This window comes from Ambystoma mexicanum, chromosome 12, assembly GCF_040938575.1.
Source record: "Ambystoma mexicanum isolate Mex_15411 chromosome 12, UKY_AmexF1_1, whole genome shotgun sequence".
Classification (NCBI taxonomy): domain Eukaryota; kingdom Metazoa; phylum Chordata; class Amphibia; order Caudata; family Ambystomatidae; genus Ambystoma; species Ambystoma mexicanum.
In genome coordinates this window covers 197177019-197204749 of record NC_090936.1, presented here as the reverse complement: position 1 = coordinate 197204749, position 27731 = coordinate 197177019, and the positions used below count along the sequence as shown (strand labels likewise).

Sequence of the window (27731 nt, the reverse complement as noted above, 5' to 3'; positions counted from 1 at the left end):
TTCATCTAGGGGCTTATTGAAGAGAGGACTGGCCACCGAGGTACTTTCCAAACCTAAGCTCACACTCTTTTAAGTCTCAAGACTTCCTTCATTATCTGACCGTAGCTGTTGTGTTGAGACCTTTCTCACATGGGTCAGGATCAGCGTCTTCAGAAGGTGATGATGTACGTTCATGGATTTTCATCTTTATTTTTGTTTGTTGCGCAAAACTCTCCTTGTTGAGTAAAGGTTGATCCCTCTCCGCAGCCACCACGCCAGTCTGTTGATACCAACTTGCACTGGTGACTGCATAAAGGTACGTCTGAGAATTGGGGAAAAAGCGAGTGCTGAAAACCCCCAATGGAGAGAGATGTTCTGGTGTTACAAAGAGTTGGACTTTCAAGCAGTGAGGAAGTCCAAAAGAAAGGGTAAGTAATGAGAGCAGTATCGGAGAAGGGCTAACCCAAGGTAAGCGGGAGCCAGGGAAGGTGGGAAGGAAGAAGCAAAGCAAACAAAAGCAAGGAAGATTGATGATCAGGAAGGCAGAAGAGGGAAAGAGAGCCAGCAAGCAATACTCATATTAGCGTTGGTACCCGTAAGAAATGTTGGGGTTGGAACGGGAGGACTGCTGGTAAACCGATGACTAAAATACTGTCGGCCATCTTGGAAATGAACTAGAGCGTTGCATACGCTTGGAGCGGAATTGCAACAGCACTGTTGTGTGTAACCATTACCACTTCTTCCATATGGATTAGCGCAGTGCCGTGACAACAGCTTTTAAGATAACATGTACCTGCTTCATGGATCTGTCCTGGGCAGCCATGCATGGGCAGCAGGCTAAGAGCAAGAGGCAAAGGGAAGCACTCTTCTGGGCAGCTCCCTCCCTGTTTGCCCATGGGTGACAGACAAAGCACCCTCTAGCTATAAATAAGGTAAGGTGGCATGGGCAGTGAACACAACCATTTCTGTGCTCAGTTAAAACCCTGCCACTTGTACATGATCATACAATAATACTGTGCAAATGACCTGCTTCACCCCCTAGATAATCCGATCAATTTATTGGGAGCTATCTGTGTTTTGCACTTAACTGCATTTTGGGGGTAGGAAATGTATTGAAAATGGATGGATTGTTGGATGGCAACGTATGGTCATTTGTGTTATGAGTATTTATGTGGTTACATTGATGGATGACATCTATTCCTGTAGCTTAGTCCAAAGTACTGGAGAAAGAATGTGAAGATTATTCAAAAACACATATACCCTGATTCGAAGTAGTTTAGCCCACACAGTGAATGCCTATTTATTGATGTGCAAGTTTTCTTGTAATGGATTGCTCCCTTACCTTTGCTGTGTTCTCCCTCCATCCTGCCCCGAAAGAGGCTCTATCTGCAAAGCTGGCAGGATCACCTGACCAAGTTGATTTCTAGCAGTGGTACTGGTGTGAACCTGAGAGCTGTTTATGGTGTAGGAAATCCTCTGGCTGTGACAAGCTGCTTATGAGGTGCAAGTCTTTGAATCCTGTCAGAGTTTTGCTCCTTCACTGAGATCATGCCTGTCTAAAATTCTCCCTAATCGCTGCCACCGCCACCCCGGATCTCTCCAGCTTTCACACTGACTTGTCATTCACACCTCAGGGAAATGCTGTTTGTAGAGAGCACAACCGCACTCGTCTGATCAGCCTCTGCCGGGCTGTGAGTTCCTTCACCACTGTCCCACTGCTCCACTGACAGCCAGACTGAGGAGATCCTCTGGTCTGTGGTTGCCCAGCTAGTTTCAGAGTCGAGGAAGAGGCACGGTACAGAGTGCCAGCACTGATACCCTGGTATTGCTAGAGCATTACGCAGAGTGACAACCTGTCAACAGCTGGCCTGTGAAGAGACGGCCATGAAACCTCCCCCTTCCGGAGGTAATGAGTATGCTAGACACTCGGAAGCGGGTAAGCAGACAAACTTGTCCAGGATTTTTTTTTTTGATCATCGCTGAAAGCTTTGGTTATTTATCATTCCTGGGGCTCCTGAAGGAGTTCTATTTCCATAGCCGACTGCAGCTGCCGGGGAAGTAATTTTTTCAGTGTATGAGGGCTAAGGTGTTCTGTTTTAACTGACCCTAGAGTTTAGATTCCGTCCAAATATAATTTCTTATGACCGTCTCAATAGGGAAGTGTTAGCACTGGATTATATGTATGAAATAGACACCCCACTGGTTTGTCCAAATTGAGTTAAGTATATTTAGAAATAAAGCAAACCCCCAGTTTTATCCATTGGTACCTTAACTCCTTCAACCCTCTGAGATTAAACTCAACGGATCTACGGTGTTGACCGGGCCTGATTTCAGAGCTGCAGGGAAACATCTTTACCTTATTAGCGCCCCCTGCCCTACACTTCCATAATGCCGGGGCACCCCAGCAATCCCCGTTCCCTCCGCACCCCTCCTCTCCCCATGCCCGAAGTGTATCGGGCAGCGGACAATCCCACCACCAAAGCCCTCCAACCTCCTATTTCCCCAACCCTCCCCCATTCTTGAACACACACACACACACACACACACACACACACACACACACACAGGTACTCCATGCACACACCTCTACCGCTCCCCAACCTCCTCCTTAGCTCACAGTCCGCTGCCTCTTCTTCAACATGCAGTGCGCAGTAAACACATGCACAGTTCCCTGACAGGCCACCGTTCGATAACAGCGGCCTGTCGGGGAAATGTTTCCGAGCATCTCGCCCAGTTCCAACTCACCTTCTGTCTCTGGGTATTTTGTATTCCTTAGGTTAATGCATGCTGATTGGTGTTTGTGTTGTCTTACTTGCTGTATTTCATCTATCGTGGAGGGGTTTACAAGCGGTCTGTGGTGGTATAAAACATCCTCACTCAGTCAGGGGGTGTCCTCAGTGATCTCAGTACCCTTACTCCTGTTTGACTTTCAGGTTGCGCCAACACATTTGAGAGCGAGCAGGAATTGGCCCTTTGCTGTCCCTCCTACCAACCTCCTCTCTACCTTCATCCTTATATTTAAAGTTAATTGGTAATCATTGGGCTACACAGTCTTATCCATAGACTGCAAAGATGTTTAAATCACAGTGAACATGTATTGCTGCTGTACCCATTACAATAATTGTTGCTCAGCATATTGACAGAAAGGGTGTCTTCACACTGTGATCAGAATATGGAAGCATACAGGAATTTGTGGTAAATCAAACATAAGAGGCGGACACGAACCGATGGTTCAATGACTTTCTTTATTGGAACAAATTAAAGAAAACCTACTCTAGCCCTATTTCTATGAAGAAGTCCCTACTATACAAAACAACAAATGGGTGCTTTCCAGGATGTCCCACAAATTACCATTGTCCTCCGTCCAAATCTATTCTAACTTACCCACTAGCCTATCACTTAGAAAAGAAAGAAATGGAAAGAGAACCTTAGCTTGAGCTTCGGATAGGGTAATTTCCCTCATGGTATTATTTTAGTGCAGTCTGGTTTTCTGACCTCCACAAAGAGTATTACGATCTCCTCCTCCTACGGTTCACATGTGAAAAGTTCCAACAAAACAAAAGGTCTCTTAGCGTCCTTTTGCGCCTCAAAACTCCTGGTAAATCTCTTCCGGATCTGTATTGATTGTCAGTTGCAAAAGAAACAAAGTTCACTCCTTGTCTTATATGAATGTTTCACCTTCTCTGCCTCAGGTAGGCCATGGACTTGCTCAGCTCTGTTTGGTGTGTCTTTTCGTCTAGCTCCTCGTGGGGGACCTGGTTTCTCAACCATGGGTGAGTTACACGCCTGCTCAAGCCTGCTTAGTAGCTCCCTTGGCTCAACCCCATATGGGGGTATTCTTAGCTCTAGCCCTGCCTGGGCTGCATGCCTGCTCGGCCCTGCCACCCCCTTCTGAGGCATACAGATGTGTAGCCTCAAAGCCCCTCAGCCTGCTCTCGATAAGGGAGGGCCTCCCTCCTTTTCACGGTCGTGCAGGCCAGCAATTCTCACAGAATTCTTTCTTAAGGGTTTGGATGGCCTCTATGGCCCTGGTATCCCAGGAGGAAACATGACGCTTCTGAAGAAGTCGGGTAATTTCTGCCATCCGTTATAATCCGGTTACAATGCAGCAGTAGAATTTTTGTGAATCCTAGAAACCACTGCACAAATTTCACATTGGGGCTCATTACAATACAGGTGGTAGCCGTGCCGGTGTAACAGGCACGGCTGCCAATGGTATCAGATTTTTTCCAGCATCCGCGAATGAGCAGTTACCGGGTCATTACGACCCAGCCGGACCCGGTAATTGCCCATTCACGGGCGCCGGAAAAAAATGCTCCCCATTCCCATTGATCCCTACAGGGCTCAATGGGAATAGGGAGGTCCAATGTACTGGCACCATTCAGAATGGTGCCGGTGCATCAGACATGCTCTGCTCGTGGCTGCCGGTACGCCCCCCAGGTCAGACCTGGCGGGCGGGAAGGCACCGCAAGCAGAACACGTAGTTTGCCGGTCCGCTAACAACAGAGCCGGCAAGCTTACCGGTGCCATTGTTACCAGACTGGTAAATTTATAATGAGGCCCATTGTGTGGACTGAGCCATTCTTTAACTGCCTTGACCTTTCTAGAGTCCATGCGGGTTCTATCTTTACTGATTATGCATCTCAAGAAAATACTAGTTCTGTGGAACTCATACTTCTCCTCTTTGGCATACAGATGATGCTTGAGGAGCCTACTTAGTACTTCAGATACACGAGACTGATGTTCTGTTGATGTGGAGGAAAGATCAGGATATCATCCAAGTAACCCCAGGTGGTAATGGCCAGCAAATCGGAGAATATTGCATCCATGAAGCGTTGCAAGACTGCTGGGGCATTGCAGAGTTCAAAGGGCATCACCCTATATTTGTAAGGCTCCAGAGGTGTCTTAAAGGCGTTCTTCCACTCGTTGCCTGATCTTATGTCGACAAGGTGGTAGGCGCTCTGTAAGTCAATTTTGGAAAAAACAGTAGAATCATGGTCTCCAACATGTCTCTTATCAAGGGTAATAGATAATGGCCCTTGATGCTTATTTCATTAAAGAGACAATAATAAATACAGGAATGTAATGTGCCTTCCTTTTTAGGCACAAAGAATAACAGTGCCTGTAACAAATCTGGCAAAGTTGCCACTACTTTCATTTGGCCTGGGAAAGGCAGAAGCTCCCTGATTTTGACCTTGGGGTGGCTATCAGAGGGAGGACCATATGAGGGAAGCCAACCCGCAGGGAAGTGGAGCAGACTCGCTAGGTCAAGGCACGCATTTCCCTGTTTCTCTATCCTCTAGTAACACCCATTTGTCTCCCTGTTCTTGTATGGCATACTGTAGTGTGTGTGTGCATAGAACCTTCAATCATGACCAATCACCAACTGTATTTGCATTCCCCTTTGCTTGATAACACTGAGACGAGGAAGAGGACTGGAGTAATGAAGATCACAGGAACCGGAAAGCAAACGCTGTGCTCTAGTTGTTGGAAAAGGTTAACAGGTGCCGGGACATTTAAAAACACCACACCTAGAGAGAAAAAGAGACTCGCTTCTCCCGACTTTGGTTGGGACACATGCTGCAGTACGGAGCAGAGAAGCTCCTGGAGTTGCTGTCTGGTGAAGTCTGGAAGCAGAAGGTTTGCCGCGCTTGTGCCATGGACAGCAGGAACTGTCAAGTGAAGAAGAATGCAAAGCAGGAATGAGAGAGCAGATGGGACACCCTCCCAGCCGGCAAGCAAGGAGCATCGAGAACGGTGAGATGCAAAGGACGCCAAAGCAGCCAACTGAGAGCGGTGAGTCCAGAGAAAGAGGTTGGGACACTGGGTCGCTTCATGGCAGATGCTGCCTACATTTGATGAACCTGGTAAGCCCAAACAGAGGAGCTGGGACACTGGTGCGATTGAGCAGAGACTAATGCAAATAAAAAGGGGGTCACTGACCCAATATATGAGAAGTATAATTAAAGATTCTTGGAAATATATGAAAGAGAAGGTGATTACAGATGAGAAGTGCGAGTCTGGGACCTTTACCCAAACATTGAACTAATTGAGAAAGTACTGGCAGAAGAGTAAACCAGGCATACAGCGAGTCTGGTACCTGCACTCAAGTGATGAAATAAGAAAAGGGGGAAAGCAGTTCCCCAAATGTGTGGAATCAAGGGCAAGGGAGTCACCTTCCCTCTTCTGCTGTGAAGTCTGTAAACTGTGGAAATGTCAAGGAAACTCAGGGGAAGAAGCACAACCATGGAAGCTGTGAATTGTGCAACTATGAAATCTGTGAACTTGTCAGAAATCCCCTTCCAAAACTTGACCTTGTTGTGAAGAAGAATATTCTTCCTACTAATGTAACCCTCTGGATGTAAATAATAACATGCATAAGGATCAATTAATTGAAAGATGGGATACCTCTGAGACGTTGATGGCTTAATATCACCCTAGAATGGAAACATTTAATTTGATTTAATGAACATGACCCCTACACAGTCTCCTTTGGGGCTGCAATAGTGCCCACGCTTTGTCAGTATGGCACGCATGCATGCCTTTGTATCTTTTTCCAACATGTGTCACATCCATTGAATGAACCCCCAATTTTAACAACTATACAGAATTGTAAACTTCTGTGAGGGGCTAATAATCATATTTGGAATATTCTCTGCAACCTACATGCCTGTAGGCTTACCCTTCTGCAATAATGATATGCTAATGATTTTGAGCCATGTTTGTTATGAATGAGTCCTTTTAACAATGGAAGAAAACAAAAATGTTCTTTTGATTATCATTCTCATGTAACCACAAATTGCATTTTAATGAAAGTAACATTGGCACCCATTGCTGTCTTGTCACACGCACATCTGCAGCAGCATAGGGCCCATTTATAGAGGAAATCACACTATTAATCTGGTGGACCACACAGTATTAGATCGTTTCTCCCTGCACTATTGGGGCCACATTTTATCACCACCATGACCACAGCCTCTCTGTGACGTCCTGGCCACCACCTGATTCTAAAATGGCAGGCAGCGTCACCGTTACCATGACGACCGCACCTTGCGATCGAATAAATATATACTTTTAGGAACATTCCACCTCTCCATTATGTGCAGATCAGGATTTTTCCTACTTAATTGGTGCACACTTTAATGTTAATCACTCGACATCCATCCCAGGCGGACCCACAAGCCTCCTTTGTGGACGAGATTCAAAATGGCCGAAAGTATAAACATCGCCGTTCCTAGGCAACGGTTAGTTTACCCAGCCGCCGGCAGGTCCAATCTGTGAGACGCTGTCTCAACAGCGATCTATGCGTAGCACTCATTGCCGCAGGTAAGCGATTGCTTCCAACAAGCATCTCAGTGCGCCTGCACATCCGCCTTTTTAACTTTTAACTCTTGATGCGCAGTCACGCTATACATGTAGAACCAAGCTTTTTCCACTGCGTAACCACGTGCAACCGTTATACACGCAAAGACGGTGTATTTCCACCTTTTTGTATCACCTTGAGTGAACCATGTCACAACCAGTATGATCATCGTAATGCATAATCACAAGCACGTCTTTTGACCATGCTTGTTTTTTACTCACGACTCTGCCCTGAACTGCGTGACACGCATCTAGAACAATATCTAAAGTGCACGTACTATATTGTTCTTTACAAGTTTGGTCCTTTTTGGAAATTTGATAATTTAGAGCTGTTTCTAGCATCAGCGGCAACCTGATAAGCTCTGTTTTTTTCTCCACAGTGGTCATTTGTTTCCACTCCTATCTCCTGCACCTACATGCAATTTAGCGTCGCCTGCATAGAGAACTTTTGCTCACACAGGCCTTTTTCGACTGGTAAGAGTCCTTCCATGTACCAAATAGCACTATATTCTGCGGGACTGTACCACTAACAGTTTGATGGCCATTACCTTTAGGACTGAACCTCTTTTGCAGAACTACTGTTCACCTGCTTCCATCAGTGTACGCCGACACATAGATGATGTACGCCACTGTGCCCTTTTGATTATGGTAAGCACCTTAATCTCCACTTTTCTAGTCTAAGAACTGTGTTTTCTATGCATATTTTGCATTCCAACTTTTAGACCCTTGAACTTAAACTCACTCCTGATACATTATTCTGTGCATTCACTCCTACAGATTACATAGGATCCTTCACACACAAGAAATCCCCGTCCTGATGAAGGCAGACTGATTCACTGCTCCATAAATTCAGCTCATATCGCCGAACCACTGTCGTGTTGACCTGTTTTTCATGTTGTTGTTCAACGTTGATTGTTTCACATTCTTTGTACTGTTCACTAGACAATTGCAAAACATGGATGTCTCATTTCCCCAAAACTAGGAGATGTAGAGAATGTAATTGTCCAAAATTCGAAACTCAAATATTGTGTATTTGAATCTTCTCCACTCATGTACTATATCATGTAAATATTTTATATGTTGAATATCCTATGGTTTAATATCTCTATGTATTACTACACACAAATTAAAATAAGAACTGCAGTATTTACTTTAAGAATTGGATCAATACTTTCTTTTGACATTCAGAATTGAGAAGTTCTAATCATTCGTTGGACTCTGATGACCTTGCTCAATTGTGTTGTTATATTGCAAAGAAAATACTCCAGGTTAGCGTTGAAGGATACCAATAGATTAAAACAAAGACTAACTCAAGAATCCACTAACCTGTGCAATGATAGCTGTTAAGCCCAATACTTCCTAATATCTGACAAGTACACAGTCACCCTGTAAACACTCTGTAACAAAATACTGGAGGAGTTACTATTAGAATAGTAGCAAAAGTGAAGGTAAGCAAGGGTAAAAGATGTTAACCAGGAGTGACCCTTGCTTTCAAGGAAGTCCATAGATTGATGTAAAGGTCGTGGTAAATAGCACAATCCCAAACAGACTATTCCCGATGGCACACATACGCCTACTGAGTCCCGAAAAAGGCTGCCCCGACGGAACGCGGACACCTAACACACACACAAAAGGAAGTCTCTAGTCTGTGTGTGATATCCAAGGTAGTCTGATGTTGTTGAGGGAATTAGCAGTACAAAAGTTCATGAAGCAATTAGGCACCCCAAACCTATGTGTGGGGTCATGAAGCTGGAGAGTGAGGTACAAAGCCATGGAGCTTCGCGGAGACGAGATCCGAAGCAGTCCGGGTCTAGTCGTGGCAAGCAACTAACGTAGCTATGGAAGAAACAAAAGCAGAATCCAATGTGCGGTCCGAGTCGTTGCCGTGCAGTTCAAGGAGCGTAGCTATGGAAGAAACAAAAGCAGAATCCGATGTGCAGTCTGAGTCGTTGCCGTGCAGTTCAAGGAGCGTAGCCGTGAAAGAAACAAAAGCAATCCGGTTAGCAGTCTGAGTCAAAGATCAGATAAACCATTGGAGGAGCAAACAATGAAAAAGCCAGTAATCAGTTCATAGAGGGACAGAAAAAGCAGAGGCTGAAAGGAAACCAAGGTTAAATGCACTGATAAGGGTAATTCCAAAATAAGGGCAAGGTAGAACAGGAGTCAAGGAAGTTCGTACCTTCAGAAGCGAAAGCCAACATGCTAGTCAGAAGCAAAGAGTGTTAGCAGAGGCGGTACTAAGTAGGAGTGAACACATGACCCTGCCGTAGACATGCTGAACGTCAGATCCTCCCCTTAGCAACGGCCTATTGAGCTTCCATGGCAACCTCCACTCACCAGGAAAAAACATCCTCCGGAAACCCCTAGGCTGCAAAGCATGTCTAAACATTGGCAGTACCTTACGTGCACTTTGTTTGAAGCCTGATATAAGATGGTTTTCTGCTGACAAAACCATGCTTATGTAAATGCACGGGACGTCCTGAATATCTAGCCATGACAGAACTGCGGAAAAGCTAAGAATGCTTAGGGGCAGAGGCATACTCATTGAGCCTCTGAATTGTGGAACTGTGAAAATCTCAAGGTAAGGTTCACACCCCTTTAGATTGTGGAATAGTATAACCCAAACGAAAAATGGTCAAGCGAGAAATCGTATATCTTGAGTTGATGAACTGTGTAAACCACAGGAAACTCAGGGGAAGAGTCACCCCCGTTGAGATTGCAGAGTATGGTAATTTGTAAGTGAAAAACATTGAAGACATAGAAAAATTATTCAGGGGAAGGAAGACCCCCTTTTACTGGTAGGACTTTGTTGGTTTCTTTTGCACTTTGGAACTTTATGTTGAATCTTTGGAAAGAAGCTGCAGGTGATCAGCTCAAAGACATTTTCCCCTTCATGTTATATGGAGTTTAGTGTGTAAGGTTCAGGTTAGGATTTTGGACACAGGATGGAGAACCTTTTTGTTTTGGACATTCTTACACAGGCGTTCCTTAGTTTTGTTGAGGCAGGGAATGTCCACCCTAGAGTTAGGGATAGGTAGGATTTCCGCAACCCTCTCTTTCATTTTATCAATAAAAGTCTTAAACAATCACCATTATGCCACTATATCTGAGTCTTACCCTTGATCCCTTACAGCTCCCCAGAAGGAGAACGCGGGTGTGTGATATACCCTTTCATCAGGCAGTCTTGAAGGCATCTTCAGAGTTTGCTGCGCTCTTGGGTGGTGAGTGACCATGTGTAATGGGTTGGTCGGGCTGGAGCCGTATCTCACAATGGAATATTCTGTGAGGAGGCAGAGGGATATCCTCGGGACAGCAAAAGAACCTACAACAGGGTTCATACACTCAGGGATTCCTTGACAACAAAAAAACTTGCTGGTTTTCATTGATCTGCTTCCAAAGTGAAGTGGACGCAAGGAGTAGAGACAGCCAGACAGCAAGACTTAGTGCATCTCTCATACCCACATATCATCTGTGTGGCCGAGTGTTTGAATGAGTTGAAGTAAAGCAACCACATGAGTCCCAGAACCAACAGATTTGAAGTGGAGTGTATGACTTCAAAAGCTATTGTTTACGTATTTTGGTTGAGCATCATTTGTAGAGGTTTGGTTTCTTGAGTAATGGGTCCTGAGGCCAGCAGGTCACCTTCTATTCCTTCAATTGAGGCTTCTCAGGCCTTAGATTTGACGAGAACTACACTAGACCTCAAGGAAGCCTTGTCACACCCCTGAATCCACCAGCACAATCGTGGTCCGCTGTTCTGTTTTCCAGGCTATCTTGACTTGTACAATGAATAACTGACAAGGGGGCATTGGGTGTTTTCTGTAGGAAAGCGTGGTGAGATGTCTGGGCTTGTTGTTTCCTTCATATCTCACAACAAGCCCACTTTTTCCATCCTGGTTGAATGGGTCGAACAGGACATCCACCTGAGAAAATAATTGCTGTTGCCACACTATAGATCAATCTTTTTGTCCTACGTCTTTTCTTTTTGGTTTTTGACAAAGGGCACAGAATGGCTCCTAATTGCATGGATTCAGCAATCGAGTCACCCGTTTGGGCAGGTCCAGGTACGGACGGCGGGAAGCAATTCAAATGTATGGAACCCTTATAACTTCATCTCTCATCCGTCTTTCGGAAAGAGGATAATCAGTCTTAATAACGTGGTCAATCATGGCCGGTACCATCTTGGCTTCATGGGCATGGACAAGAGCTTGTCCTTGTATTGCTCTAGTAAGCCATGTCTGAACAAGGTTTTTGGGTGGTTTCTGGCCAACGAGACTCTGTGGCTAATTGTCAAAATCAGCTCACATAACAGATAATCCTTTGAGTCCCCTGCTTGATATCCAATAGACTGTTTTGCGCAGCAGTTGACAGATTAGGGGATTGCAAAACCTCCAAGAAGGCTTTTTCAAAATCGAGAAAGCTCTCGCGGATGAAACCTCCGGCAGCCATGTAAAGTGCTGCCCAAGCCAAGGCGTTTCCAGTAAAACTATTCAGAATATAGCCAATCTTGGCTTATCACCAAAGGAATGCATAGGTCTGTACATGAACTGGATTCTGCAGTGATTACAAAATTATGTTAAGGAACGTGGATACCCATCATATTTTAAAGTCCCAGACTGTGCAATGGCACCTTCAACAATGGAAGCTGCAGTGCTCAGAGCTATGGTGTCTTTCAGGGTCTGTTTTCCTCATTTCATAGTTCTTATATGGCCTCTATGTCGGGGGAAGGCGTTCGGGCGTTTGGCGTCTCAATCTGTCAAGGATCACTGACCTGTGATCCTTGCGAGATGGGATTGCTGCAGCACCACAATGTCAGAGTTCTTGGGGAGCGAGGAACAGATGACTCAGGGATACCACCCAGATCCCCCTACCATGAGCAAGCACATGGAGGGGAAGCAGTGATAGCCCCACTGTGCCACAACAAGTTGCCCCTGGATGAAGGTGGCGCAAGGACAGTGCAAAAGCACTGAGCCAGAGCACCAGATGGAGTTGGAGGCAGAATGAGCAAGGTACCAAAAAGTAGAAAAGGCAAGCAGAAGCTGAACACCTAGAAACACAACAATAGCTGTTGAGATGCAAGGAGCTCCGCCACTGTCGAGATTATATGGCACCGGATGAACAGCGCAGTAATTTCCACCTGTTGCCTAGCAATGCCTGGCCGCTTTTATGTGCGCAAGCACAGAGGCAAGACCATGGCATCTCGTGCATATGCCATGGCCGTAAGGATGGCAGGGCTGATCTGCATGGCCTGGTGCCGGAGCAGGGATCTCGTAGACCCAGCACCATTATGCCACCTGCGTCAACACGGGTGGAGCCTCCAGGCTCCCCGCACAGGTAAGATCGGGAAAAGACTGGTTATAAATGCTGAAACAAAGGCATAGGAGAGAGTTCTGTTGTAAATCTCATACTGTGGGGGCCTATGAGAGGAGTTTACTATGAAATCCTGTGCCTGTTATACAAAGGAGAGAGGGGAAGAAAGAACCTTAATACAGGGGTAGATATGAGTCTTGTAATCCGAGGCCTAGAAGAGGGGTCTATTGTGTATTTTGCAACTCAAGGCCTAGGAGATAGGCCTATTGTGAGTCGTGTTCGGAAGGCCTTTGATAGTGGCTTACTGCAGACCCTGATTCACAGAGAGACAGAAAGACAGAGGACGGAAGGTCCAGGTGGGACAATAGTGAACCCTGAAACCGAGCTCCAGTAGGGACCTATCCTGAATTCTGGAATCTCGCTGAATGGGCCTGTGGTAAATCTTGAAAGATATAAAGTACATGTTTTTTGTCTTTGCATTAGAATACTTGGAAGGATAGGTTTATGAATTGTTGCCTTGGGAAAATCCTTGGAACTTTTGTGTTATTAGCAGAAGGTAGCCGGGAGGTTAATGGAAAATTAAGTTTAGGATTAAGATGTTTCCATTGCCCATATCATTTTGACATTTCTTTGTAGATTAGGCCGTCCCTTGAGCGGTGAGGACTTGTTAGAAAAGGTTTTAGACCTTATGATTGATCACAAGGGGTACACTGAGAGCACAAAAGGATCACCATTTTGTTCAACACATCCCGACACTGTTTTTTGTTGTTGTAGAGCTTACATTAGCACCTGTGAGGCATTTATCTAACCCTTAGTCACAATAAAGATTTGTTGAACCATAAGCCACAAGTGTTGTGTATCATTGCCTCAACTTCCCCGCACTTGCATTGATCTATTTATGAATACTGCACTGATAAAATGTTTCATTACCGCTTCTTTTGTTAATGCTCTTCACAGTTGACTCTTTGAACCACAGCTTACCTTCACTTTAATTGACTTCCCCACACACTCTGCTCTAGTCGCTGTTTCTGTTCTGTTTTTCAGTGCTTGGTATTTAATGGTATGTTGTTGCTGCTGGAAAGGATTTGTTTTTTTTCTTCAGTTGCATTGACCATAACCAAGTAAATAACTTTTTTTGGAGGTGTGAAGTTAGGGTTGGTACATTTCCTATAATGTATTTTCATACTTATTAACATGAATATTTTTCATTTCAGAGGCTTCACGGTGAATTACCCCTCAGTCAGGATGAGCTGGAAAACGTCTTTGATACTTTGGACTCTGATGGGAATGGCTCACTGTCATTGGAAGAGTTCACTACAGGATTCAGTAAGTTATCAAATTATTGCAAGATGGGATGAACAACAAGTGACAAATCAGTTCTTATTTTCCAGTAATTGTTTTTCTAGAGGTTATTATTTTATAATGACATTTGGAATGGTAATGCATCTTGAGAAAGGTGAAGACACACAAAGTAACTCTAATATAGAAATCATCTATAAGCAAATGAGTAAGTGAAAGCCCATGTGCGTTGCTCACTAACCATACTTTTAAGACACGTAAGGGTAAGATTCCCTTTAACTATATTTTCCTTTTGTTCCTTGTTAGGTGAAAATAGAGCAGCTATCCCTTCCTTGTCTATATTTATATATTTGTCTATATTTATACCAAGTGCTATATGTGACCTATCTAATCAGAATAAGGTGTATACTTTGGGGGTTCAGGAATTAAATGCAAAGTCCTCTAATTGTCATGATCATGTCTTAAATAGAGTTTCAAAACCCAAGGGTAAAACACAAACCTTTTATGCAAATTTCCCTAAATCTGACAATGCTAATTTCACAAATCAATCCAAAATAATTGAACATCAAATCCCCAAACCATCATTTTCTTTAATTATTATTATGTCACAGCCGACATATATCGACTTTTCATAATGCAAAGCAACTTTGTTACAGACACTTAGAAATCTTCAACTCGTTAAATTATTAAAACAACAATAAACCTAATATCTGCAAAATCTTTCAAATTTCGCTGGTGAGTAAAATTTCAAGTGCGGCAGGGAGTCTTTCCCAAAACTCGTCCATGCACAACCCTTCTTCTCTGTGCAGAAATTGTTTCAGGAGCTTGGTTCTTAACACTTGAATTGCTGCACATTCCATTATGATGTGTTTTCGAGATTGCACAATGGGCATCTGACAGTACGCACAGGAGCTCGTATGTGAAGTCTCTTGATTTCGAAACAGCCTTACTTCACCACTTGGTAGAAGAATAAGGCGGAACCTTAGGAAGTTTGTTCTTACAGTATGACTTGGAAATTTCCTGCAGTACTTTGCAAAAAAGCCCCTTGGTTGTCTAAATTGGACATTTGTTTCGCCACCTGTGTGTTTCGAGCCTGTGCAATAGTATTTGCCAGGTAATTTCTAAACAGGACAGTTTTGAGTTTCTGAGGAATGGTCAATAGATCATTCTCTGTGCAATCATCGTTTCAGCATTTGACGAACATCTCAGTCAAGATTGATTAAAAAAACAGTTTTTGCACGGGTTCATCATTAAATTAATGTTTTCTAACAGAGATCCTGGCCGGGACAGCCATATTAGTCTAAACAGTGACGGAACCTTCCAATCCACCTGAGTTTGCATGGAGAGGAGACCCAGCTCATATCTCAGGCAGTAGATTGGAAGGCTCATTGGTAGACCAAGCACTTTCTTCCATATTCGGCCTTCCAGTCTGGACCAATTAAGATTCCTAGTGTCATCCCGCAGCACTCATGGAAACTTTGGAGGTGGAAGCTCCTCCATTAACGTGCCTTCATTCATCCTTTGAACGCATCTCTGCGTTCTAGTCTTCTGCTCCACTTCGGCATTTATACTTGCCCCTCCCATTCCTCCTCGCATTGCAGCCTCAGTGTTTTCCCTACTTTCTTGGTTCGCATGCTAGGTGTCCCTCCCTTCCTCCTTGCATCCTGTTGCCCTGCTTCTCCTCAGTGCCCCCTGCTCTTCAGCGTTCCGCTGCGCTTCAGCTTCCAGCTGCTGCCTGCTGCTCCTCAGCTCTGCTGCTTTCCATCTTCCCGCTGCTGCCTGCTGCCTCTCAGTGCTTGCTGCTGCACAGCCTCCCGCTGCTTCCAGCTCCATGTGCTTCTCAGCTCTGGCTGCTCTCCCTTTGCACTCTCTCCTGTGACGACCTCCCGGACGTGGCTGCTTACCATGTCTGCTCTTCTTCCTATCCTCGCTCCTCCTCCATTCAAGTTATGCTCGCTGCTTCGCTTCTGAGTGACCTTACTGCGGTTGTGGAAACATTCCTACATCATACTTCAGATTACTATCTGGTTATACTTGGACTCTTCAACCCTGCATTACTGAAAAAATAAGGTTTTATTTTAGCCTCTGGCTTCTTCCCTTCACTTTCGGGGGCTTCTGGAAGGATAGCTGCCTGTCTAGGCTGTCAAAGCAGCAGGCATAGTGGCTACGTACAGGGGTCGGACATTGTTCTACAAGGAATGAAAAATTACAAAGAAGAAAGGTTCTACTATACAGTCGGACGAGGAAGTAGTGTTCTCATCAGAAGAAGATTCAGGCGAGGACGTTGTTTCACCTGGTGACAAATAGTCATCAGGTTTATTTCCACACCATATAATAGGGAAGGAATCACCTTTGATTTATAGAATCTCATTAGTGGGAGTATTGAAAATCAACAAAAGGAGTACAGCAGTTTCTTCATTTGACAAATTAGTAATGCCGCTTTGGCGTCTAGTACAAGCTCTAATGCGACTAGTGTTAGGAACACCTTCAGTTTGAAGCCCAAGTATGTTATTTCATTTGTGATCGGCACTGTCTGCTTATTCAGCGTCCACCTAAATTGTGGAGATTGTTTGAACAGTCTTTTGAATTTGACTATATACGATTTAGCTGGGTTTATAGACTTCAGGATCCATAATGTCCTTGGTACTGGGACGAAGAAGAGGGGCCCAGAGTTAGTAAGGATCAACAATGCCATTAACCAGAATGTGTGGTCTAGTTGTTATAGACCACAACACCTGAACGGGACATTTAAACTCAGGACTGAGTTGCAGCTGGAAGGAGGGGAGGGGGACGACTCTGAAGGAGTAGCTAAGGAAGAGGCAGACCAGAATGCTGGTTGGTCGCAGAAGCCGACAAAAGAACCCCAGCTGATGCCGACGCGGGATGTGAGGGCCAGTGGTGTGGCAGAGTAAGCACAGCAGGAAGCAGTATCAAGAAGAAAAGCCCAGCCGAGAGGGAGACCAGCCCCTGACATGGATAGCGATTCAGTGTGTAGGGGACTGCCGGAGCTGTCAGAGCTCCAGGAAGAAGCTGTGCAGACTGTGGGAGTTACACGGGAGACGACCGGAAAGCAGAAAGAAAGAAGGTCTACTGCAGCACTTGCAAGGGAAAAGGAGACAGCAAAGAAGACCGGTGAGTTGGCCTAAAGCTGAAGGTAATCCAAGGGTGCTCTGAATAGAACATTTAGCAGAAAACACTACACGTGAATACCGAACCAACAAAGCATAGAAGGGCGTAATTCCCCTTATATGGGACACAGATTGGGGAAATCCTCTAACCTGCATTACCCACAGCTGCTGGTGACAGGCTGCTCTCTGACAATGTGCAGGGATTAATCCCATAAATAGAGAAGAAGGTACTTGACCCGTTTACTTTGGCTTCTGAATGACAAGACATCACGTTAATTAGCTCTAAATGTGTTATTAATTGCTAACATAAGGATATGGTAGATTTGGCAAAGCTTCTCCCATCACCTGCAACTCTATAATTGGGTTATGGAAACCTAAAACCTGAGACGGTCATAATCTATTTTTCATCTTGGCTTGAAGACGACCAAGTGGTGGTCGAAACACGTGTCGGCTGTACTGACCAGACTATTAAAAGACTTCCTACTTAATAGGATACTGATTTTGTATTGGAACTAGCATTGAATTTGTTGAATTACTTGATAGGGAAAGCGCTGACACTACAAGACCCACCTTGCTGATGTTCTTGAAGGAAAAATAACTTTGTTGAATCTGAACTTCTCCAAAGGTATTCCTGTATTGCTCCAAAGGAAGGGAATCCAACCCAATTAGTACTTTCAAAAACCTATTTGTTTGAACTCATAGGGCCTCATTATGACCCTGGCGGTAGGTGGTTAACGGGGCCGGTAGAGCTGCCAGCCCCGTTAACCCCCTACCGCCTCATTACGAGGTCTCCTCGCGGGATCCGCTAAGGATGCCTGGTAAAACCAGGCGTCCTTAGCGGGTCCCGCGAGCAGACCAGGATGCAAACAACGGGCCCGTTATTAACGGGCCCGTTGTTTGCATCCTCCCCATTCCCATTGAGCCCTATGGGAGCTCAAATGGGAATGGGGATGTACCAGGTCCGGGTTCCCTGAATGGGGAAATACCGGGCCATTCTGACATTGGAGGGCCTGGTACTTCCCCATTAAATAGCAGCCTGGCTACCTCCATTGTTGCAATGAGGCCCATATTCTATTGTATTGAATTGACGACTGCCAAGTATTCCATGTGCTATTTTGTTGTATGTATTAGTGTGAGGGTCAGAGACCTTTGTCTTTAGTTTAGTTTGCTAGGTAGGGACGTCCTCGTTAGGATAGGCTAAAATAGGCGTTCATGTCACCCTTTTTCATACAATTAATGGCAAACCTTGAGAATGTTTTACCATTGCGTATGTCTTGCATTTCTGATCCCTCACATTAGCTAATCAAAATACTAACCCTGCCAACCACACTAGTTTAAAACGTAGACTTCAACATTCTGATTACAGCAGAACTATTTAGAGAGCAAGAAAAGATTGCTCTTCCTTAACAACACCCCTTTACCCTCATTAGACACCAGGCTGCAAAAAGGGTGGTTGAAAACGTGTTCTACAAGCCATAAAACGTTTTTCTAAACTATTAAATTCATTATTCAAAAATATTTAAGTGAAATCACTCCTTAAATGCCCTTTTAGGAAATCGCGTTTTGCAAGCATGTAAATTAACTATATTTCATTTGTTTTCCCTTCAATAAAACATATTGTAACACAATGAACCTACTTAGTTTTGTCTGCTGACATGCTAAAAGCCGTTTAGACCTTGTGAGTGCTCAATAACACCAGAGATAATTGCCATTCTCTACCTTATGGTCCCCAGCTACATCTCTGGCCATAATATGGGAGCAGATATTAATCCTGTGGAATTTACTGCTGCCACTGTCTATTAGGTTTAAGTATTTTCCTTTGGAAAATACTACAAAGGCTTTATTATTGTTTTATTTATATGCAGTCTGTATACAAAATTCATCCCTGGTCATTGCCGGGTGGTGGATGGATTTACAATTAGAGTGTAGCTTTTCATTTCAGGCAACTAATTGTAAGAATAATAAAGACTTGCATTTTGTTGTATAAAGTCTATCTTTTGCTTTTATGGTTTGGTAGCCCTGCTATCCATAAACCATAAGTTTACCCTACCCCCTTGGTTCAATCTGATTTAAAGTAAATTCTGAGGGAGCAAACAAACGACAATTTCTTTTCGAGTGCTGTAAATTGTCCCAATTCACTAATGCTGGCATTTGTCCTCGTTTTAGTGAGATTGAGCTGGTTGGAGGGAGAAAACAACAATCCTGTATTGACCTATAATCATTGAAAGATTCAAAATCATAAATAAAGTACTCATTCAGAGAAGTAATTTAGTTCAACACATTTGTACATTTTCTAAAAAAACAATATATTGATTGCTTCAAGGTATAGTACATGGATACACATCACAGAGATCATTCAATTTCATGATTCATTGTGCAAGAAAAATAAGAGAAACATAATAAAATGGTTTCAAAACATTAGAACAACTTGACAAACAAAAGTTAAAATTACAACAAGTGTGCGTCTAAATATAATCCAATCGAAAAATACGGGGGGATGAAAAACACACAACAAAACTAGGGGGAAACTCAAACGGTAGTTGCCCCTGGGTGTATGGGAAATTCTTCTCTAGTTAGATTCCCTTGATTCCCTGTATGGATAGGTATGACTAAACTGATCCTTTGTCCAAAGGGTTGGCTAAATTTATTTTCTTTGGGCTTCAGTTTTGCCCAACCTGTGGGTCTTTGTGCGGTAAAAGAATTCTTTGCCAACGTGGTGCTGGGTGGGAATGTCCCAGCTGTTCACGTTTCGGCGGTCTTGCAGCTCACGCATGCATCCGCCTTCGTCAGGGTGTATTATTTCGGGACCCTGTGTAGGTGTGGAAAAAGAAAAAACAAAAAATAAGGTAGAGGTACTCCCTCACATTACCTGTCAGAATAATACTGACACTTAAACAAATATTTCTCTGCTCAAATGACAGTAGTTTTACCTGCCTTTGAGCTAATCCCAAGGTCTGGGTTGTAGAGTGGACTGGAGAGGCGAGACACCCTTTGTCTTCCTGTGGAGTTACTGGTATGCCTAATATAGGCACTAGTGGTTTGGACTGAGATGTCCATAATCCCTTCCTTGGTTCTGGTTCAGATTGGTGTGGATCTGTAGGGGACCAAGGGGGTGGCAAGAAAGAAAGAGAAGAACAAGAACAATGAAGGAGGAATGCTGGTCAACGACTAGTATAACACTGATTTCTGCGTGTAGGTAACTAGAATCCATTGTGCACATAAAGGACATACCTGTTCCCAAGTCAACAATTGTGCCCTTGTGCGGGGGTTGATCCAATATGCTGGCCGTTAAGGTCCGAAACGTGGCACTGGTGCTGTATGTGCGTCTTGTGAGGGGTTCTTGATTTTCCGGGATTGATACTCACATCTGCATAGGCCTGAAATAAGGGTATGTGTGTATATATATATATATATATATATGAATATATATATAAAAAGTTTGTCAGCCGGTGGTTGTCTGGCAAATAATATATCAGCTGGCGGCAGTGCTTAAGTGTGGGAGTGTGGGTCTCCTTGGCGCATACTACTGCGGAGCGTATTCAGCTAATTACAAGTTGTGACCGGGCATAGTAAAACGGCGAGGTGACCAGGAGGGTACGTACATCTGCCCCGTGAGCGTGTACATCGCTTGTTGTAGCAGAAGGACAACGCAGAACTCAGCGTGGAAGTGTTAGTCCCATGAGAGTGCTTCGTTACATGTTGCCTCTGAGTGGTCGTGCGCATAGAGACTGCCGCGGGCATATCACTTACTTGTTTGTCCGTGGCAGTAACTTGTTTGCGAGGGGAACAAAGCCTTTCCGTGTCTGTGTCTCAGGCCGTCAGCTATGGTGTTGCTGAGCGGCTTGTGTTGTCATGTAAACGAAAGCCGCATACGTGTATGCGGCGTTCGTTGCCATGAGAACTGGGAACGCGTGTTTGATTGGGGAACATGTTCCCGAAGGCCCTGGTGGCGAAAGGACTACAGTACTCATTGGGAGTTGTAGTCCTGGGCGGTGAACACTTGTTGCTGGGCGCTGCGGGTGTGTGCAACTCGCAGGTGGGCATTGTGAGAGCCTATGGCACTGTGATTGCTGCCTGGGAGCTAAGTGGTAGCTTAGATTATTGTGGTTGCCAATGCTTCGTGGTTGACTCGCATCCTGCTTATCCGAGGTAGCAGGTTACCTGAGGGAAGCAATAACGGTGGATGCAAGTGGAGCGGTGAGCGTTACACGTTAGAGCTCTATTGACTAGCTGTAAAGAGACTAAATGTGGAACCTGCTGTTACGGGGAGAAAGGGAGGGACTGGTATATGTGTCCTCTCCTATTGTTGGTGGGCAAGTCACTTGGGCCTTTGTGTGCAAGAATTTGTGTGGGAGCTCAATTTCCCTGTGTACTCTGTGGCTATTAGCTAAGTAACCGGATGGAAGACTTCATTGAGTCCTTGGTGGTATGTATTTAAATGATGTATCCACCGCGATTCCTTATGCATTAAGCTATGTGTAAGATCTGGTCCTCCTTTGACTTTTTCTAGAACCCACCACTTAATATCATTGGGCGTATGTCTAGCCTCTAAGAAGTGTGGGACCAGTGGTGCTGTCAGTGTTTTGCACCTGATCTTAGATCTGTGCTCGGAGATTCTCAAATGGACAGATCTCATAGTCTGTCCGACATATTTAAGACCACATGGACATTCAATACAGTAAATCACTTGGGCACTTTTGCAGTTCGTGAAGTCCTTTAGAATACAGTTCCTTTGTCCAATCTTGAAAGATCTCATTTTCATGGTAAAACGACAAGCCACACAGTTGCCACATGGATAATGTCCCTGTATTGGTCGTAGTGTTCTCTGTCCTGTGCGGGATGGTTCAGCCTGAAATAGTGAGTGTGTAAGGTGTTCTTTCAGGTTTTTAGCCCTCTTATAGGCAAATCTGGGAGGTTCTTCCTCCGGGAGGTTTAGTTTGGCAATGTACCAGTGTTTCTGCACTATTCTTTTGATTGCTGCAGTGTGTTTGCCATGTGTCACGGCACAGGTGAGCGAGTCCTCTCCTTTGTTGAGTTCTTCCTCTCTTATTTGAATGAGCTGTTCTCTATTCATGTTCAAGGCTCTCTTCATGAATTGATTAAAAAGTCTTTTAGGATACCCCCTGTCTTGCAGTCTCACGGATAGGGTCTCTGCATGCATTTGAAAGTCTTTTTTCTGCGTGCAGTTTCTACGTATCCTTAAGAATTGGCCGTAGTGCAAATTTTGTTTAATGTGCATCGGGTGGTTGCTCATGTGGTGGAGAAGAGTATTCCTATCTGTGCTTCTCCGGTATAGATTGCAAATCAGTCTGCCAACGTGGTGTTGGATCGTGAGGTCAAGGAAAGTTATCTGGGATTTATTGTGTTCTATGGTGAACTGTATGTCGCTGTTGCACGAGTTCAACCATTCCCAGAATTGTAAAAGTTGGTCCAACGACCCTGTCCAAATGAAGATCACATTGTCGATGTATCTATACCAATGGTGTGTCTGTTCTTTCCATTGGTTCTGTTGGGAGAATACATGTTGTTCTTCGTACTTCGCCATGTACAAAATGGCCAGACTAGGGGCAAATGCTGCCCCCATTGCCGTGCCCTTAGTTTGAAGATATATTTGTTTGTCAAATTTAAAAAAGTTGCGTTGGAGGGCCAAAGACATCAGTTCAATAATAAAGCCCTGCTAGCCTGGTCAGTAAACTGAAGGGGTGGGTGGGGGGTGGAGGGGGGTGTGCATTCGCAAGAAGAAAAACATTCATAACCTTATGATCATTTATAATTCTGAACACATTAGGTGATTCATCCTGCACTACACAATTACATAATGAACTCAACCATGAGGTTGGGAAGGTACATTGTGCTCCCTCATATCCTGTAGGGTGCATTCCACATTTGACTTAGTATTTGGGAATCAAAGGTTCTTATAAAAACATTATGTCATAAAGGCTACATTTGAGGGCAGGTCTGTCATACATAGTGCCAGAAATTCAGTAAATCTGGCCAGTGTATGACATAAATCATGATATATAGAGATCAATATATAAATCATGAAGTATTACACATACACATTTTGGGCAACAAGCTGGAGTCGTCTGCTTGAATTTCAAAATATTGACGTAAGTAACCCAGGGTAATACAGACGTGGACCCTTTGTTCACTGTGCTTAGAGAGGAACAGATTCACCTCACTGAGGAAGCCCGACTAGGCCGAAACACATGTCTGGGGTTGCTGATGGTCCTCTTCTTCAGAGGAGATTTGCCTACCATTTTGCTGCTGGACTGCCCTTCAGGGTGGGATAAAGACAGTTATCAAATGGATATGTCTCCTCTCGTGAGGGTGCAGTGAGCTAAAACGTGGTTGTAGACCCTCCTGAATGAAAGAAATTCCATAAAACAGGGATTTTGACCCATTTTTGTTTTCAGTAGAGGGACTTCCACACTCCTTTGTAATATTGGCTAGTGTGGTATACAACATCTTTGCGATGAGGACATGGTTATTATCATAGATACTTGCATACTTGCCCTTATTTCCAGCAGTGGCAAGATCCCTCTCCACGTTTCACTAGAGTCTGTTTTTTCTCATCTGTGATTCCCTGTACATATGAGTACCATAATAATGTTTCTGTCATGCATCCTTTAGTCCTCCTCACTTGCAACACTAATGCCAGTAGTTTATCATTTAGTGCATCTCCAGTCAGTTAATCAGCAATGCCTTTGATGTGGAAATATTTGCATTTCTAGTCTTTTCCTCACTTTTGTTAACATCCAGGAAATTAACTAACAAATACAAAGTAGCCATGTTATATAGAGTAGATTACTTTTATATTTGAACATTGCTAAACGACCTCCTGTATTCCCAAGAGGTAAACTATTTATATAATACGGGGTACCAAGACATTTTAGTAGACGTTATCAGCAGAATTGTCAGAAAGATTCTATAGCTAGCAGATTCGTATATCATCTGTGGAGTAACACTATAAAAATCTCTGGAGCATTTCCTTCTTACTTTCAGCTCCTACAGATCTTATGACTGATCTAGCTTGCTTTAGGTAAAGGGTATTTAATAAAGCTGCACATTTGGCCGCACCCAGCCACCCTATGTTGAATTTCCTGTATAATATGTTTGATGCACTGCATGCTTTTTAGAAACCCGCAAATATATTAATAAGTAGAAGTAATCTCACTTTTCCTGTAAAATATAAAAATAAAAAAATAAATGCAAAAACATATTTTTGAACAATGATTTTATCTATTATTACAAATCAGATGTGATCCCATTTGCTAATAAAAGACTTTACATTATTCTTATTCTTCAAAGTAGAATAACTTATTTGGGCAAATTCGTTTAAGTGCTATGTCACCTGCATTTCCAGACAGATTATTTGATTTGCATCCAGATTGTTGCTACTATTGATAACTCATTTTATCATCTCTCTTTCTACTTTATAAGTGGGTAGATTGATAAATTAGTTATTAATTTTTATGGATCCACTTCATGATACCCTTAGAGTCTTCCATAAAAATGAATACATTATTGCATCAAGCAGCATTTTCTTCATTTGGTTAGGTGGAAGTGGCTTAATATCACGGCAGTCTCTTAAAAGTTAAGCCAGTGCTTCTGTTAACAAATGCAATACATTTGAGGATAGGGGACAATCTGATGAGTTATTTTAGCATTTATTAGTTCCACAGAAAGAAATCTCTTAATCGAAACTCCAGCTTTATGTTTTTATGCAATGGCTGAATGCCACTTATTATTTTCGCTTCACGTATAAAGGCTGTAGCGATCACAAATGTCAATTTGCTCTGTTGAATGCCTTCTCTGCATCAATGTTAATAGCACAGAGTACCTTTCCCGGAGATTGAGCCAAATCTACCAGACTCAATGTCATTGAATCTGATAAAAGTCGACCAAGTACAAACACTGTCATCCTTATGAATTATCTCCCCAACACCGTATTTATTAATTGTGCCAATACTTAGCAGAAAACCTGACATCATTATTTAACAGCTGTGTGGGTAGATAACTACTGAATTTAACAGATTATTTCATGAAATGTACAATGAAATAAATTGTTGCTCTGTCCTAGGATTTTGGTGCCTCTTTGCCTCCCCAGATAGTCCTTAATAGATCCCCCCAAAATTGGAGCTAATATTGATTCTAACGTTTTAAATCCATATATATATAAAAGTGTAAATGTGTGGGTTTGTAGGTTTGTGGTAAAGTGTATGTTCCCTATACAGTTCCACAGCATTTCACCAATCTGCAACACATTTTTTTAAAAAAACTTTATTTATTCAATGGTCATGTATTCAGCTCATACATTTACAATTACAAACATTTGGTGCATGGTGTATTCTCACTGTAAAGACCGGAGGGGGGGTCTGCACTTCCGCTCTCTATATGGTATAGGGGAGGCACAGAGACCCCTGACAAGATTTTCTATTACGGTAGCAATGGACAAGCAATCAAGGCCTAGCTTCTCGGGAGGTGATGCAAGCTGGTTCTTAAGTACAGTGTAGTCCCCAAGCACCCACAAAGGAATGTCCACACACTGTATCGGTTAAAACGCAGTCTTTATATAATTAATATTCAAAGTCATATACACGATCACAATAACTCACTTTGTACTCTGAAAATAAATAATGGTAAATATGTGCAATTCTAAAGTGGTACCACTAACGTTATTAGATCTTAGTAAAGTGCATACGGTCAGAATGACACACAGATCAAAATAAAGAGGAAACCAGCAGTAGAGAGAGGAAGGAAAGCAGGATGGTTGAGCAAAAGGCAGAATACTGGTAACTACTGTTAAACACAGCTCTGTGTGGAGGTCCCCTCACCTGGGCAACCTGTAGAAGAAAGATACAAGCTCAGTCCATATATTGTTCACCCTTAGACTTCCCAATAGTTCTGCAACCTTGGTGTTGTAGCCTTCCGCTTCGGGGAAATCGACAACCCTTCTTGAGTGTCCTCCCTTTCAGGCAGGAGTCACGGGTCGTTGAACGTCCGACGGAGAACAGGTCGAGCTACGATGGTGAAGTGACCGCGTCATTCCTAGCGGTGCTCATTGACGGGGAAGCGTAAACGTCCTGCCAGGAAGAGGCGTGCGGGGCACCTCGGTGTCGATAGTTCTGGACCGCAAAGAGTTGAAGAACTGTGGCCCAGCAAGGGAGTTGAGTCGTCAGCATCTCTGTGGTCTTTGGGTGGCGGGAAACCCACCGGTGGATGCTCCTCGGCGCGTCGACGGTCAGGCCTTCTCCAGCAGGATACAGTGGCGACGATGCGGACGAGAGCATCCTTGGATTAATGAAGTTCTTAGCCAATGGGAGCATGGCGGCTCCGGTCGGCGACGGCGGTCGGCGACAGTGGCGGACAACAGTCCGGGTGCTTCTCCTTGGAGTTCCGCAGCAGTCCCCGTATCTGGTCGGCAGCCTGTCGAAGGTCTGTCTACTAGGGAGCTTAGGCAAAGATCAGCTGTGCACGATGGTCCCTCGGAGCTCGGGAAGAGGGCTCCTTACCAGGTCCTCTCTGGGTCAGTTCTTGAAGCACAGCAGCTTTCAAATTGTGAAGGAGAGCAACAGCAATTCTTCTTGTTCAGCAGGGCTCAAGTTTAAGCTTCACTCCAGTTACTCGTCGTAGTGGACTTCAGCTTCTGAACATGATTCCTAGCAGTGAAAGGTCCCCAGATATACTGTTGATCTCCCATTCATTCCACTGGGTCGCACTAAAGCATCCAATCACGACTACGGGCATTCATGCAGGCAGGCAGCCAATCAAGCACACAAGATATTCAGGCCATTCACTTCCCTCCAGACACTCACAACAAGTTATATGTATTGTGACAAGTACTGAGCCATTCAACATTCCAAGCTGCATTCATAATGGTTTCGGGAAGGGCTGTCTCAACCATTGTGTCAACCACCAGATACTAGACAGTCACAACATAGAATGTATATTCGTCACACACTCCATTCACCCAGGTCCCACCCACATGCGTACCCACAGCATACGGTCATTGAGAAGGCTCCAGCCAGTCTGGTCGGCATTTCCCCACACTACCATATACGGATCTTCCACCCAACAGCCAGTCAGGGGGAAGGAACAGAGGCAGGGCTTCCCGGGATTTTTGGGAAGATCAGGGTAACAGGTGATGGAAGGCAAGAGGCCATGGGGGCCATTTTGTCTCCATCAGGAATCTACAGATTCCAATAACAGGGCCTGGGCATCCCAAAATGGAGGATGCTCAAGGCACCAGTCAGTTCAGCACGGAGCTGCCACCAGCCCGTACCCTGCTCTGTGGGTCACACACAGGTGCCCAAAAACATACACTAGGGGCACAGGGCTGTACCCCTACCCATGGGTGCCATAAGGGTATCCCACGGGTCCGTTCACCAAACCAAAAGGAGAGAGAGCTACACCGCCAGGAGTCCCACATGAACTCCTGCGTGGAAAACACGACAGAACACACAATAAAAAGCAGCATCACACTCACTAACATAGCAGCTGTCACATTTACAAGGGTGCAACATCGGTGGCCTTTCGGTTTCAGATTTCATCTCACTCAGATACTGTCTAAATGGAGCCCAGATATCCTTAGTGTGGGATGTCAAGGATACAGACAGAACAAATTTCTCTGTGCATTCATTTACATATGTT

The 27731-nt window shown here is 44.2% G+C and overlaps 1 protein-coding gene across 1 annotated transcript in view; it reads left to right on the top strand.

The window, feature by feature from the left end:
• The window catches only part of CRACR2A (calcium release activated channel regulator 2A), a 957312-nt gene that overhangs the window by 322857 nt on the left and 606724 nt on the right, over positions 1 to 27731 (top strand). Inside the window, exon 3 of the mRNA XM_069628295.1 lies at positions 13866 to 13977. Coding sequence (XP_069484396.1) covers positions 13866 to 13977 — 112 coding nt within the window. The remainder of the gene's footprint in view (positions 1 to 13865; positions 13978 to 27731) is intronic.